Below are 16242 nucleotides of genomic sequence, written 5' to 3' on the forward strand. Positions count from 1 at the left end.
CACAGGGCTTACCTCAGCCATCGTATTCCTCTCCCCTGTTCCTTCCGGCAAGCACCCTAAGCATAGCACATGTACGTTGCTGGGAGCTGACGCAGGCTAGGGCAGCGGCAGGACACTACCTGCTGCCTCCGACATTAACAACCTTAAGAGAGAGAAGGCTCAAGACAGACTATTTCTCACAGCCCTGCTTCATTTAGCGGCACAGAAGTAACACGAACCAGTTTAGGTCCTTTAATCTGTCCAAGACAGGGTGCTGAAGCACAAATGATAAAACATTCTGCATTTTTACAGCAAAAATGCTACAGAAGTTTATAGGAAAAAAAAAATATTTTTGTACATGGGTAAAACATTATAAATTCAAGACAACTCACAGACAAGGGCTAAACTCCCACATCTATCGCTCATTTTTTAAAAAGTTCGTTTGAATAAGCAAGCAGTCAAAATGGCTTGCTCTCTCTTCCTTGAAATGAAAATTGTATCTTCCAAGTGGCTCACAGTACTGCTTTGCATCTTGGAATGTCCTCCGAAGGCTCCGCCAAGATAAAAGGAGAATAAAAACCCCCGGAGTCCTTTCAGATAGTCTCAGAGAGCAGGAGAAGGGAAAGAAAAGGGAAAGTTTATTCAAACTTTATCTTCTTCCCTTGTGGCTTGTGATCTCCACCTCCTCCTCTGCCTCCTCGGAAGCCACCTCCTCTACCTAGAAAGAAAATTAGGTCAAGAAGCAAAAGTTACAGGTATCCATGCACAGGTACCACTGCCCCTCCAAACCCATCCCGATTCACATCAAGCACACTGTGGCAGCACTACACCATAATCCCAAGAATGGCTTGGGATCAATTTTTAAGCACGCCCCCTTAGAACAGCAGCACTTGTTCTGTCTTACCTCCAAATCCTCTGCCACCACCCCTGCCACCAAATCCACCTCTTCCTCCTCGGCCTCCTCCTCTGCCGCCGCGACCACCAAATCCACCGCCAAATCCGCCGCCACGTTGAAATTCACCCTTTGGCTTAGCAAAATCAAGGATCACTTTGTTTCCATCTATCTCTCCATCCTCCATGGCTTCTTTAGCTGCTTTGGCATCTTCTGGGGAGCTGAAGTCCACAAACCCAAACCTAGGAAACGGGTTAAGAGCAAGACAGTCAAACTCCACAAGCTGTAGCACCACCTACAGGTACTCGATAGCAATCCCTTCGGAAACAAATGCCTGCACTTCCGCAGCCACGCAGGGATCAGGACCGTGTTACTTGTAGAACAGCAGTGGCTCATCACAACCGATGGGGAGCCCCATTGTGAGTCTGCCAGTACTGAACAGTTAATATTCTTCTCGTGCGAATCCATAGGCTGCCACGGATTTGTTGGCAGGAAGGAGCTCATTGAGAAGTGAGCCTACGAACAGACCCAAAGCTGTAAGCTTGTCCTCTGCTTCCATGCAACTTAGTAGCTTCAAAGAATCGCCTGCATGAGCATTAGAAACCGTGCACTGCATAAATCATTTAAAGGGAGGCTTTTTGTAGCAAGTGAACTAACCCCAGGTGACGTTTAACATACCCTTTAGATGATCCAGTGTCTCTGTCTGTGACTATTCTAGCACTTATAGAGCCTTCAAATGATTCTCTTAGCGTCTCCTCTGTGGTGTCCTCAGAAAGGCCTCTGACAAACAACGTTTTGCTTTGTTCTACAGAAAGAGAATACATTCAGAAATCATCATGTCTGAGCAAGGCAACCATCAGTTTCTTAACATCACATCCAGCTTGCACTAGTGGCTCCTAGAACAGCTCACAGGGCCAAGGGGTTTGTTTTGAAGTAACAGCTCAGGCACTTAAAGTCCTTCAAAACTTTTTCAGGACTGCAGTTTGAACCTGATGTCAAAGTATCTCCATCAGCCAACCTGGTATTGTCAAAAGAATTCTCCCCCCCTCGCCTTTTTTTTTTTTTTAAAATAGATGCTTGCATCTTATCAATAGGGATACTAACTGTACAGACACTGCTGGATCAGCACTTGACTATCTAGAGGACTTCGGCAATAGTTTCATCAGCATTTCAGATAATCAGTCATCATATCCAGCACACTCGCTCACAATGCAAGTCTTTCACTCCACAGGCATACTTTTTTTTTTAAAAAAGCAGCCTTAAGTTTGCATGAATGGTACCCTCCTGCCACAGCTGTCTCAAGATCAAATGATCAAACACGGAGCACTTACGATTAAATCCTCCTCTTGCATTCATGTTCCCTTTCTGCCATGCTGGCGAACTGAATTCCAGTCTGATTGCTCTGCCTTCGATCTCTGTGTTGTTACAGGAGTTCAATGCCTCTTTGGCATCCTCAGCTGTGGGAAATTCTACAAACGCATACCTATTTGGAGAGGAAGATTTCAGTCAGCCTGGGAGCACAAGGGATCTGCAGAGGTTAAGTCATTCGTGATGCCAACTCAGAGTCAGGAGAAAGGCACAACATACCCTTTAGGCCTGCCCTGGTTGGTCTGTGGCATCTTGATGGAAGAAGCTTTCTTAAACAGTTCTTGGAGAGTCTCTTCTGAAGCAGCGTATGAGAGGTTGTTGACAATTAGGGTCTTTGATTCCCTCTCTCCACCTCCTACGGAGGAAACTCAGTGCTGTAAGTGCAAGTTTGGAGAAGGAGAGCTCTCTCTTCCTCTAGGCACAACATCCTCTCCAGGGCGAGAGTGGTTGTTGCTCCATCCTCACCCCAAGGTGAGGCACAAGGCTAAGTACAACACTGTTTTGGTCACCTGGACTAGTTATCCCCCCTTGTCTGAAACATGCAGTAGAGGCATGAAGTGCTTAAGATGCAGAGCACAAGTCAGGCAAAAGGTCCCTTCCTGGTATATTACAGTTTTCCTGCAGTGCTTCAAGTTGCTCTGTCCCTAGCAAACTTCTGAAACAAGTGGAATTAAATCCTAAATGTCATTTGCATGCACATTATTGGTCTGGAAAAGTACCTTTCTGATGTTCTTGATGGCTCTTCTCACCAGTGAAGTCAATGACCATGGCACGACCATCAATCTCTGTGCCCTGCTTCTCCTCCAGAGCTTTGTTTGCCTCAGCTTCCGTTTTAAATTCAACATAGGCCATCCTACAGCACAGAAAAGAACATAAGCAAATGCCTCCTTCCAGGAACAACTAAGTTCGTGAGGGGGGGGAAAGGATGTGGAAGAAAAATGCTTCCAAAATTAGCATTTTCAGTACACCTAATGCAGCAGGTCCCTTGAGGTAGCTTAAGGACACAAGCTTATCAAAATATGCCAAGAGTCTGAGGAACAGCAAACATCCAACAGTCCTCTCAGCTACATACCCTTTGCTGTTCCCCTCCTTGTTCATTACTATTCGGATTTCTTGTGCGTTTTCAAACACATCTCTCATTTCATCTTCAGTTAAGCGGTAGGGCAGATTCTTCACAAACAGTGTTCTAGCATCTCTCTCTGCAAAGAGAAAAAAGTTACTTTCACATTACCAGCTAAAAATCCCTCATCTACACTGCCAGTTCAGTGAGAACCGGTGTGAGTTGATCCAGCAGAAAATAAACCACAATAAGCATTCCCATTTTCAGAAGCTGAAAAAGCAACTATTATGACAGTTAATTAGGCTGCCATTGTACTTCTCTTAAGGGCATCAAGTTCAGAAAACAGGTCCTAAAGCTTCAGGAAGAGCCACATTTCCTCCTCAGCCCCCCCAGTATGCACTATTTCTTGGGATCACATTTCCAGATATAGGCAAGTCTGAACTTGCCTATCCGTATGTTAGCATTTGAGAAACTGTTTATGATATAGAGCCCAAACCAGGAAGATCTGCCTTAAAAAGAGCAGAATAGCAGCCATCAGTAATACTGCAAGCCTGCTCCAAGGCCCAACTATGGCAACTCTTCTTTGATGTGCGCAGGTATTCAGAGCTGTAGGCTGTACCTTTCTTATTTTCTTTCATTGTTTCCTTGCTCTTTGCTTTTTCCAGTTTGATTTCCAAACCCATTAACTTCTTCCCATTCAGTTGGAGAGCTTTATCCAGATCTTCAGCAGATGAAAAGTCTACGTAGCCGAATCGCCTGAAAGAAGAGTAACCTTCCTATTTAAGCTGATCTCTCTCTAGTAGCAGAGAGCACAAACAGAAACCCAGAACCAGAGAGGTCCCCACTGGTCAAGTTACAGTGTCAATAAAATAAATGCTAACTGGCCCACATAACCAAAACAACAGTAGAGAACAACGGCTCTGTACTGAAGAGGCAGCTCTCCCTTTAGGGAGATGCTGTCTGAAAAAGCTGCAAGCCAGGCAAGTATTATACCCTTATCAGTACCGTGCCTCTTCCAGCTTCCATACGCTATGAAGCAACCATCCCAGCATCTTAGGGGGAACCAGCATCAGCAGAGTTACACCTCTCCAAACAAATTACTGCCAATTAAAAGAAATAAGCAGCAAAATTCTACTGATGGAACTCACTTGGAAGCACCAATTCTGACATCCAAAACGTCGATGTTCTTCTTCCCAAAGAATTCTTTGATGCCAGTCTTCAGTTCTTCATACTCCTTGGTGGGGACCAAATTTCCCACAAAGAGGGAGAAAGCTGAAGTGGGCCCTTTAAATGAAAAGATAATCAAGTTGGTTGGTTTTTTGGGGTTTTTTTAAGGCAATTAAAAGAACTGGAAGCCAGACTCCAGACAGCTTTAGCACATCAGTTTCTGCTCAAAAGCGACATCATGCTTCAGTATTAAGTCCCTTATAATCATCATTTGTGCTGGAAAACACCCCACTCGGCATCCTGCCCCTTCACAGTTATGTGCCTCACCCAGCAGTCCAGTAACAGTCCATCAAGCATTGTTTGATGATCCCACGCCACCTACCGTCTGTTTTCTTTTTCTTGGCCTCCGGTGCACTTTTATTGGCCATTTCTTTCTTCCTCTTTCCAGGTGCCTCCTTGACAGGTTCTGTGATAGAGAACAAACAGCAACACTGAAATAAAAGTACAAAACAACTTTTCCTATACTGGATCATTACAGGAGCATTAATCTTTACACTAGTCACACGTAAGACCTTCTCTTGTCACTACAGCAACTGTTCCTCAGCCCAAAAGACCACGATAGACAGAGATTTTGCTCAGGCATCTTTCCTGTTATTAGAGAGTTATGGTCTTAAAAACATTTAAACTCACTTTCATCCTCACTTTCCTCCTCAGCATCCTCTTCATCCTCCTCCTCTTCATCCTCCTCTTCCTCATCATCCTCTTCCTCATCATCCTCATCTTCAGAGTCTGCCTTGGCTTTCACTGGTGCGGCCTTTGCTGGAGTAGGTTTCTTCACCTGAAGAGGGGTTGTGTCCATGGCTTCATCCTCAGACTCTGAAACAAGTTGAGCACAAGATTTCAGACACATTCAAGATTAAGCCCCTTTTGACACTAAGAAAAGAAAATCTTGTGAAGTAAAATAGTGTTTTTCACACCTCCTCAAGTTTGTATGTTCTCAGGAAAGGAGTTTAGTCTATTTATAGTCTTTATAAAAAAGAAGTCTTACTAGCAATAGGGAAATAAACACCCACTCAGCCACATCTGATGGACACCAGTAACCAGCTAAAATCAGCTGGGCACTAAATGGAGACACACACACACACTCTGCATCACTCCCACTAATCCATTAAGTTACTCTAGTTCCCTGTAAGTGCTTATTAGTTTAACTTTTTTTTTTTTTAAGAGTCAGACAAAGTTTTCCTAAATCCCACATACCATCATCTTCATCATCATCATCATCATCATCTTCCTCCTCGTCTTCAGATTCTTGCTTTGCTGGCACAACTGCAGGCTTTTTGGCTGGTACTGCTGCAGGCTTTTTGGCTGCAGGCTTCACAGGCATTGCCGGTTCCTCTTCCTCATCTGCAACAACAGTACAGCAAGGGTTTACCTGTACCACTCAGCCTTCAAACTTTACTAGTAAAGTACTTCCCCCCACCCTGCCCAAGATTTCGGCAAAGTTCAGGGAAGAACAATCAGGAAACTAGAAGATGCTGCACATGCTGCACGTAATGCAGCAGCAGCCCAAGTTCTCCTCCAAACTTTGCCGATTCCCCACCTTTCCTTCCTCACCACCTTTTAATCAATGAATCCCCCTCTCAAAAGTATTAAATCATACTAAACTTTCAATTCCAAAGGTACTCAAATTGAGCAACTTGACTGGACGAGCTTTAGCCAACTTATACAAGGACGAAGTAACTTACCAGAATCTTCTTCCTCCTCTTCCTCCTCCTCCTCATCTTCCTCATCATCTTCATCTTCCTCCTCGCTCTCTTCCTTCTTGGCATTCTTTCCATTTTTTGCTCCTTTGGTTAGGACAGCAGCCTTTTTAGGTGATGGAGCAACAGCCTTTTTAGCTGGAGTAGCCACGGTCTTCTTGGCAGGCGTAATTGCCTTTTTTGCAGGAGTAGCGGCCTTCTTTGCAGGGGTAGCAGCCTTCTTGGCCGGTGTAACTGCTGCTTTTTGTTGTTTCTTCTGAGGGATCATCTGAAATACACATTTGTGTAAGACTTATGCTGGCCCTTTAAGCTACTATTACTTCAATGTCAGACAAATATATAGCAACTGCAATCTAAAGCATACCTTCTGACAGACTTAGTTTCTGTTGAATGACCTTAATTGCCTATTCTGTTGAATTAATGAAGCTCAAAACCAGCTTTTTCATGCTTTTAGCTACTTATGGAACATTAAAGCATCTCCATATTGCCTGGTCCTGAAGCAAGACCAGTGACCTCTCTAGGAGCATTCAGTAGCTTGAAATTTTTAGCCTTGCATATTATTTGTGTGCGATAAGTCACTTATTGCTGATGCTCTACTAGAATAATTAATCATCCACTTGCTCATCAGTACTAGGAACAGCTTCCAGCAGTCCTTCCCAAGCCTGGAAGTGCAGACTTAGCAGCTAAGCTAGTTTTCCCCACGTTGCTCTCCTCTTATGAAATCCAGTCTATTCTTTAGCCACACTGACAGACGCTAGCTGTTTACTGATGCTGATGCTCTATCACATACTATGTACCCCCCAACCCTCATGACGCTTTTCTGACACGTGCATCCTTTCGACTTCATTTCTAGCTTGATCACCTCTTCTCCGCTGCTTTCCTCTAGCTCAGAGGACTCTTCTTCCTCGCTTTCCTCGACCTTTTTGGGGGGAGGAGCCATTTTTTTCTGTTTGATCTGATTCTTGGGAGTCTGAAAGAGAGAGAGAGCTGTTAGGCGGCGTTCATTTCGCTGCCCGGGAGCGAGCAGCGCATTTACGCTCCGAGGCACCCCAGCCACCTGCGAGCACTCGCACCGGCGGACAATCGTCCCAACCACGTGGCCGCCCTACCTGCCCCCGCGGCGCCGAACGGGCCGGCGCAGCCCTGCCGCAGGGAGGGGGGGCGGACCCGGGGCTGCGAGGCCCGGGGCGGGGGGTGCTCGGCCTCCCCCGCCTCTCGGCGGGGCCCTCCCGGGGCGGGCGGTGGGCGCCCCGCGCTCCCACGTGCTCGCTCTCCCCGGCGCACCACGTGGCCGCGCGGCGGCGCAGCCCCGCCCCCCCGGCTGCGCGCGCTCGCACGCGGCGCGCGCCGAGATGCCCCCCCCCTCCACACACACACCCCCCGCAGCCCCCCTCCCCGCCCCCCCGCTCCCCCTCCCGCGGCCGGGCCCCCGCGCGCGAGAACGGGACGGGACAGGACGGGGGGGGGGGGGGGGGAGGCTTGAAACCGCTCCCACCGAGCGCGCGGCCCCTCCCCTCGCCGCCATCTTCACGGTGAGGGAGGGGAGGCCTGGAAACCGTCTCGCGGCCTGAGGAGACGGCGGCGGGAAGGCGGCCCGGCTCCCCCCCGCCCCCCCCCCATCGCCATCCGTCCGCCCCGCCACGGCGGCGGCCGCTCGCTTCCCGCCTGACGGCTGAGCGCGGCCCCGCCCGGCGCCCTCACCTTGGCGATCTTCACCATGATGGCGGCGGTGCCTGGCGGCGCAGGGGCGGCGGCCGAGCTGTCTCAGGAGAGGGGTGGGCACGTCCGGCGGGGCGGCGGCGAGGAGCGGAGCGGGCCCCGGGCGGTCGGCGGGAGCGGCGGCGAGGCGCTGGCGACCCGGACCGGGGACTGAAACGAAAGAGCGAGCGCAGGCCCTTTCCGCTCGCTTGCCTAGCCCTCCGCCACGCCACGCCCCCTCCGCCCCCGCTTCAGCCAATCGCCGCGCGCGCCGCGCCGCCCAGCCAATCGCCGCCCCCGCCCCTCGAGCCCCTCCGCCAATCGCCGGCGCTTTGCGATCAGCCAACGGGAAAGCGCGTTACAGCCGCCGGCGAGAGCGAGTCTGTGAGGCGGGGGGCGAGAGCGGGGGGACGCGCTGCCCGCCCGGGAGGAATCGGCTTTAGCCAATGAGAGGGCGGCAGCTCGGCGCCTGCGCCCTGATTGGGCGGCGGGGCTTAGCGGAGGGTGGGCGGGGCCGGGGCGGTGGGAGAGCACGTGGCGATCGGCGGGCCACGTGGTGGAGCCGAGCCGAGCCGGGGCCGGGAGCGGGGGTCCGGGGGGGCCGGGGCCGGGCCTGGGCCTGGGTCTGCCAGCCGCTCTGCGCGGGCCGGGGCCGGCTTCCTAGGCCGGCCCTGCGGCAGCTCGGCTCCGGGGGTGGAACTGAGCCTCAGCACGCCTTTGCCTTTTCCTTTGGCCTTGGTAAAGGGACGGGGCTGGCGCCTCCCCAGCGCTGCCGCTGCCACCCCCCCTCCGCTGCCCCCGGCATCCCCTCCCCGACCCTCGGGGAGGCGCTAAGCTCCCCTGGACAGCTTGAAGCATCCCCAGGAGCTGGTCGGTGTGCGGCTGCTGGGGTTGCAGTTGGCACAGGAGCACCCTGCAGCTGCCGCCCTCCGCTGGCTCCCGGCGGGGAGAAAAGGCCCAACGCTGGAGAAAAAAATAAAACTCTGCCTGATGAATGCTTTTGAATTCATTCACTGAAAGAAGACGCCAGCTTTCTCCCTGTGGAGTTTTACCCCAGTGGCTATGAAGTCGGGGTAGAAATGACCGCAGGGCAGCGTGCAGCACCCGTTTAACTTGCCAGTCTGCTGGCAGGGCTGAGTGCTGCCTTGCCCCTGCCTGACATGGTGTTCCCCAAAGACCTGAGTGGCCTCTATTGCTGGGGCTTTGCTGCTGCCTTACATCCTCTCCCACTTCAAACTGGGTGTCCAGCCAGCTCCTGGGGGCTCCTGACTCGTGCACGTGTGGCTATAGCAGTTTGCCCTTCCGAGGCCTGCTTGAGAGAAGCCCCTGTCTTGGGGAACACAAGGTCCTAGGGAGCCCTGAAGAAAAAACACAGACTCTCAATGAATGCGGTCCTGCAGGGCCCTGATGGCCTTGAGGAGACACCCCTGGGTTGCTCGGTGCCACCTGAAAGCAAGGGACACACGGGGTGAGGCAATATACCCAGCTACTAGGCTGTCCTAGTGCCTCTTTCTCCTCTGCTGGGTGAGGAGAGGCAGTTTCCAGGCAGACAGAGCCATAGCTGAGGGCACCCGCTCAAGGCAAGGTGATGGGACCAGTCGTCCCCTCCAGGAGTAAGCGAGCCTGTGGAGAGATTGCCACCATTAGCCAGTACAGGGAGGGAGGGAGCTGGTACAGGAGGGGACGCTGCCCACATCCCGGCCCTGGTCACATACACAAGCAGATGGGGATCCCAGCTGGGGAAAACCCTTGTATAGGGCAGCTATATGCATGTGAAATAGCAACATCTGGCTCACGTCCCACCATTTGCTACAGGAGCCGTCCCTGAGTGCCCAGGGGAAGCGTCGACACAGACCCAGGGTGGTCCATGGGGACGCCACGTGATGGAGATGGAGGAGGTGGAGGCCTGGCAGGAATTTTTAACTGTCTGAAGCAAGAGCTGATGGCTCCCTCCTTACTGTGCCTGCACATGGTGCAACAAAATCCCGTATTATCATTGCTCTTACAGCTCTGCTGCCAGTGCCGGGGCTGGCCTTGGTTCCTCTCCATGCTGCGGGAGGGCTGGTTTGCCATGGGAAAGGGACAACTGTTGCTTCAGCCAGGGGCAGTTTTGGCAGCCAGGGCACTGCGTGTGTCTAATAACATAGTGCCAGCGGTGGGATCAGCAAAGGGTTGGGCTGGCAGCTGGCCAGTCTCGGTTCCCAGCCCCGGCAGGGGCCGTCTCGGTATGGCCTGTGCGCCATCTCTCCTCCCAGCAGCGTCCTTGGCGCTGGCACTTCTGAGGCTGCAGCTGGACCCCAGTGTGGAGGAGCGAGAACCGACGCTGCCTGCGGCGCTGCGTTAATCCATGCACTGTGTTAATCCATGCACCATTGAGCAGGTCTGGATACAGCCCGACCCTGCCAGCTGCTGCTGTGGCCATAAAGGGCCAGGGATGCCACGGGGAGGAAAGTAGCCAGGGGCCTGCAGGCACTGGCATTTAGGCTGTGCTGTTCCCTGTATCCCATCTGTGGTCAGGACCTCCGGGCAGCCCTAGCACTGGGCAGGAGAATGCCGGAGCGGCAGTGAGGCCAGCCTTTTTCTGGGGACACACCATGTTGCAAGGCTGTCCCAGTGGTACAGCACTGCCCTGCTCCTCTGCAGGCACCACCAGAAGTTTCAGGGCCAAGGGAGATCTGCAGAGCGGCATCAGTGGGGAGTAATTTTGCCAAAAGACTAGGTTTAACAGCTCTATTTGTGGAGTAAATGTATTTTAGGTGCTTTTATGGCTGTCTCTTGTTGTAGCATGTCTGCACCTTGGGAGCGTTGATCTAATTCCACAGTTAAAGGGAATTTAGCTGGTTTAATGGAGACCCCAGGAGGGATTTGCCGAGGATTTGCAGTTTCTGGCACAGCAGAGATTCGTCCCCTGTGCTTGTCCCCAGCCTGGCAGCACTGGGGTCACCTTGCCCAGCTGCCGGTGCCCAGGGCTGGGAGGGAGCTGAGCTGCCGGGGCAAATGTGGCTCCTCAAAAGCCAGGCAAGATGGGTGCCCAGCCGGGGGGACACCTCCATAGCTGGGGGAGTGAGTGTCCCCAAATGTCCTGTTCAGCATGTGCCTGGTCACAGCTGGGTGTTTCCACTAGATGGTGACAAAAGGCTGCAACTCCTGTCCCTAGTGGGAGCCCGCGGTGTTACCCTGGCTCCCCAAAACACGCCTCCGTAGGTGCAGCTGAGCAGGACATCCCACCCTGCCTGCTGCATCTCTCCCAGGAGATCTCAGGACACGGAGGAGGGCCTGAGATGAGCCCCACGTTTGATACCCACCAGATAAAAGAAGCAGCAGCCAAGCGCAGTTGGGAGAGGAAAAGTTTTGCCTGTGGCTTGTGCAGGCATCTGCTGCCAGAAAACCATCAGGGACCTCAAACCAAACACCCCACGGGTGCCCAGAGAGGGGGGAAACAAGCTAGGAAAGCCTGCAAATGTGGCCCTGAGTTCCCCAGCCCCAGCCTTGCTTCCCTGGCATCACGGCTCAGCTGGTATGTGGTCTGAGCAGTGGCCTGGTGTGGGCATGGCACGGCAGAAGTGACAGTGAAAAAAAGCAAATTTACCCATCCCAGGTCTAGGCGCTGCTTAAAACCTCTTGAGCATCCCAACGTCCCGTCAGCAAAGCCCCTTCCCCTGCCACCGGTGCCCACCTCACTCCGTCATGCTGCTCCCCTGCCCATCGCCTGCTGCCAGCCGGAGCCTCCCCAGTGGGTACCGCAGAGCAGCTGGTAGATGGTAACCCAGCAGGGCCAGCCACACAGGACTTGTCCTCTCTCTTCCCAGCCACACACCTTACCTAAATACCCAGTGAGTGGAGAAAATGCTCCCCATGCCCTGATTAATGCAAGGCATCAAATGAGACAGGTCTGTGTTGTACCCTAATTAAGTCTTTTCTTCATTACCCACCTGGCCGTGCCAATAGGAGAGCCCTCGAGGATGATGAGTGTGAAGTGGTCACAAGGTTTGCCATGACAAATGGCATTTCTTTTGAACAGCCACATGCCAGCCCACATCCTGCACATTGAAACGAGCACCTCGCAACCCGATGGGCTGCAGGGGTGAAAGTCAATGGTGCCTGGCAGAGTACAGGATTTATTCTCTGGAGAGCATCCTTTCTGGAAGTGGGATGCCGCAGGGATTGGCATGGGCCCCTGGAGCCAGACACACCCTCTGCCCCTCCGGCTGATGGTGGGTGATAACCCAGCACATCCCTCCTGGATGAGGCTGTGCCATTTGCTGGGGTTTGTGACAAGGAAATGTTCTGGTGACTTACACGGGGAGTTTTGTACGTGCAGCATTTAGTCTCCCCATGACCTCTGAGGATCCCTCAAAGTGATCATTCCTGGTACCCTGCAGAGAAAAAAGGCTTTTCTATTTCCAGAAGAAGCTGATTCCCCTGAGATGTCCCTTCTGCCAGCCCCATTCCTCTCTCTAACACCCCTTGCCTGGAGCAGGCAGCAGGACCTTGCAGCCTGCCTGTGAGCCCCCAGCAAGCCCCCAGCCTCCGGGCCAGGCGGGACTCTCCTCCGCCTCTGCTCAGCAGGAGGAACAAGTGCAGCCCTGGAAAAAATCATGCGAGGGAGATAAGTGGGACTGAAACAAAGAGGACTTGCGTTAAGTGCGAGATAAAGAAGAGAAACCAGGCTAGGGAGCTGTGGAGCGATTCGGGTGACAAGAGGGAGCTTGGGAGCGCCCTCTTCTCTCCATCAGATGGAGAAAGTCAGTGAGATAGGAACAGGGAGGTGTTTCGAAGCAATACATGCAAATACCTTTATAACCCATGGGGAAGTCAACCTGGGGAGAAGTTACAGGTGATCCCAGTTCAGCGATCCCAGACCAGCAGCCAGCGCACCGGTCACCACCCCATGCAATTGCACATCTCCCTGCGCTGCCCCACAGCGCTTGGGAAGGCTTTGCAGGACTTTTGTGGAGACAGCCCAGAGAGGGAAGCTCCTCTTTGCACAAGGCATTTCTGTGCATCCTATTCATCTCCCAGAGCCGGAGCAATAGGGAACGGGATCCAGACAAGCGCCAGGTCCCCAGAGATGACTGCCAAGAGATTCAAGTAAAACATCTGCAAACTGCTTGTGGCTCAGCACATCTGCCCCCTGGCACAGGCCCACAAGTGCAGTGACCCGGGGCTTTGCCTCAGCTCGCTCACATTTTACCTGCTGGAAGCTCCCTCTGCTCACAGGCTTGTGTTGGGCTATTTCCATTTCACAGCAGGTCCTGGGCGCGAGGCCAGCAGAAGGCAGACGCTCTGCCTGGAACAAACCCAAACCAGGGGATTTTTTTTAATTTTTTTTTCCTTCTCAAACAAAAAAATGAATCTTTGTTGAGTCCAAACTGGAAAAGCAGGAGTGTCCCTCCACTCCTCCCATTTTTATGTTTGTATCCGAGCAAGGGGGTGAGCTCAGCCCTGCCTTGGGAGCTGCATGCTCCCACCGCTCAGCGAAGGCAGTGAGCAGAGTGGCACGGTGAACCTGGGGCTTCCCCACCATGTCCTTACCTCTAAAACGAGGACAGAGCTAAATGCAGCTGGGGAGAGCAGACCCACGGTGTGCCGCTGCTCTGGGGGTCCCCCTTGCAGCCCCCAGGCACACACACACACACACACGTGTCCCCAATATAACGTGTCCCAGCCTCTGCCAGGGGAGCCAGCAGGTCCCCGCCATCAGATCCAAGTCAAAACTGCCCTCAGAAACAGGAATTGGTGCCAGTGGAAAGCGTGCCGGGTGGCCTCTTTATCTTAGTGGGAAATGGTCTGATGTTTCCCCTGGGAGCTGCCATGCTGTGTTTTCCCAGCGAAAGTTGCCCACTAAGCCCCATCCACGAGGTTTGCAAAGCTCCTGCCCAACTTGCCAGCACGAGAGACCAGCCACCCCAAGGGCTTTCGTGGTTGCACTGGGAGGTCTAGCCATGAGCCAAGCTTTTTGGAAAGGGTCACTTTGCACTTGACTGTACCTGTAGAGCTCAAGCGACCCGGGCCAGCGTCAAGCTGTACAGACCACCCAAGAGCCCAGGGAACGTCAGAGCTCGGGATTCACCAGCGCGGTGTCAGGGATGCTGAGCCCACCCAGCTTTCACCCTCCATCTGCCCCAGCCTCCCTTCTGCAGCAAGTTCCATCAAAAGGAGGTTAAAAATAAGGGCTGAAAGTACTTCCCCAGCCCGGACCGCTCTCAGGCTGTTTGTGCCTTGTCCCAGCAGCACATTGGGCTGTTTCACTTACCAGCTCTTGCCGTGGAAATTCCCACTAGCAGGGTGTGAGTTAAAACAAATGCTTTCAAATTTCCTACGACTGTAGTTAAAAATAAGACTCGGAGCAGTAATTTTCCCACTGTCGGTGTTGTCAGACCCGAAACCCGGTCGTGAAAGACCCAGTGGTGTCTCATTAAGCCGGGCGAGTGTGTGGTCATGACGTCTGCGTCCTGGGAGGGAGGTGAGAACATGATTTCCTGGGGAAAAGTCCTCTCCTTCCCAGCCCTTACAAGCCATCAGCTCAGCTCCCCACGCATGAAACGTCAGAGGAAGCTTAAAGCAGACTGAAAATTACACTGCATCTCTCCTGCTCGGTTTTAATTGTAGAGCAGAGAAAGAAGCCCATCGATTCATCCCGCTGGGTAATTAAATGCTTAACGCTATTGACTATAAAGACATTATGGTTCAGCAGCCCAACACTAATGCATTAATAATCGCTTATATCATGACGAGGAAGGGGCACGAGCTGCTCCCGAGGCACACAATAGTTACATGGGATGGGAGCTCGCAGTGAAAAACCTTAGGACCTGAATTAGTGCCATGATGACCTACAGGAGCGAGAGCTTCTCCCGGGGAGCTTGGGGCCAGGGAAGGGGTAGAAGGACCATGGAGGGGGCAGGCAGCCCCTACCTCAGGCAAGCCCCCCTGGCCATGCGATGGATGGGTGGTGGGGATGGGCGTTTGGGCTCCGAGCACCAGTGCTGCCCCCGGCCCAGCTCTGGGATGTTGTCAGCTATGGGATTGGGAAGATAAATCTGAGCAGAGCAACCCTTTTATAACAAGCCATGGTGCAAGCATGAGCAGGGTCTGCCCACCTCCTGCCAGGCTCTGTATTTCCAATAATTAGCTGGCTGCTTTAGCATATGTATTATGCAGATGATGTGGAGCACAGGGCAGAGCCTGCACACTGCCTGGGATTAACTGCATCAAAACGTGGCCGAGCGAGCGCTGCTCCAAGCCAGAGAGGGCAATTTGCTTGCTGGGAAAGGCGGTGTTGACCCTCAGAGCGTGGCGTGCTGGTGGGTACCGTGTGCTCCCCGAGGGGTCTCACCCAGTGGAGATTGCTATGGGGGCTGCACAGCACCCCACCTGCAGGGACTTCAAAGCCCAGCATGTGGCAGGAGTCCCATGTCCCATGGCCAGGCAGGCTGGATAAGGCCCATTTACAGAAGGTGGAGGAAGGAAGGACCCGCAGCAGCATGGGGAGAGGGCACCCTTCTGAAGGCCATCCTCTGCTGAGTTTTTCCCACCTCCCATTGAGCAAGGCATCGCCTCTCCAGCCACAGCACACTGGGTTAACCCAGCAGCTCACCTGTAGCCACTTCAAGGGACAGAGTAGACATGGCCTAAAAAGCCACCAGAGGCACAATTTCCATCTAAGTTCTCAAATCCATGTCAGCAACCCCCTGCCCAAGGATAAGGGGAGACAGCACAGCTCTTGCTGGCCTCCAGCATGAAGACCAAAAGCACTTGCCATTTTCTCTGAGCAAATGCAAGTGCAGATCATGCTGTCAAACTCTTATTTGATTTGTTTCTCGGGTGGCTCTGCACTATTTGCCTTCATTACTTTCTCTGCCCCATGCCATAGTCCAATAATGTAGCATCTGCCCAATAAAAGGTCCATTAATATAATTTACAAGTAGTTGGCACTTTCTGCCTTGCCCAGGAGAATGGACTCCCTGGGTACCCTGTTCCTTGGAAAAAGAGGGGTTTTTTACAGTTATTCTGAGCAGGATAAGTAACTTCCGAGCACTGTTTATTGCCTGATTTAGCTTCACGAAGTTACATTTCTCCCTAAGATTTGATTCACGGCTTGAAATCCAGACTCTTTAAGTGTAAAGAGTCTTGAAAAAAAAATAAGGCTGGAAAGAAAGAGAAGGGAAGATGCTTTCCTACAGCCTCCAGGGACAAGGAAGAAGGTACCTCCAGCTCTTTGGGAATGGCTAAAGGGGGACACTGAGTCAGGGGAGGAGGAGTGCCTGGTGCTCCCAGTCTCCCACCTTGCCAGGTAAGGCAGCCCTGACTGGGTGAGC

The 16242-nt window shown here is 52.7% G+C and overlaps 1 protein-coding gene and 3 non-coding genes across 4 annotated transcripts; all 4 read right to left on the bottom strand.

Annotated features, from left to right (window-relative positions):
- Nucleotides 1–208: 208 nt before the first annotated feature.
- NCL (nucleolin) lies at nt 209–8109 on the bottom strand. Its single transcript, XM_076341185.1, has 15 exons — nt 7928–8109; nt 7089–7196; nt 6212–6494; nt 5724–5870; nt 5157–5342; nt 4849–4932; nt 4448–4583; nt 3919–4055; nt 3312–3438; nt 2959–3092; nt 2459–2594; nt 2203–2354; nt 1550–1676; nt 884–1113; nt 209–697 (listed from the first exon to the last, which is right to left on the bottom strand). The coding sequence occupies exons 1-15, from the start codon at nt 7943–7945 to the stop codon at nt 618–620; spliced, it is 2085 nt and encodes a 694-aa protein (XP_076197300.1). The 5' UTR covers nt 7946–8109; the 3' UTR covers nt 209–617.
- Nucleotides 1244–1384, bottom strand: LOC143162639 (small nucleolar RNA SNORA75). The gene has a single exon (XR_012995731.1). It is a non-coding gene; the product is annotated as a small nucleolar RNA SNORA75 (small nucleolar RNA).
- On the bottom strand, nt 1989–2065 carry LOC143162642 (small nucleolar RNA SNORD20). The gene has a single exon (XR_012995734.1). It is a non-coding gene; the product is annotated as a small nucleolar RNA SNORD20 (small nucleolar RNA).
- Nucleotides 4675–4744, bottom strand: LOC143162641 (small nucleolar RNA SNORD82). Its single transcript, XR_012995733.1, has one exon. It is a non-coding gene; the product is annotated as a small nucleolar RNA SNORD82 (small nucleolar RNA).
- Nucleotides 8110–16242: the final 8133 nt, after the last annotated feature.

Source organism: Aptenodytes patagonicus, chromosome 6 (genome assembly GCF_965638725.1).
Source record: "Aptenodytes patagonicus chromosome 6, bAptPat1.pri.cur, whole genome shotgun sequence".
NCBI lineage: Eukaryota > Metazoa > Chordata > Aves > Sphenisciformes > Spheniscidae > Aptenodytes > Aptenodytes patagonicus.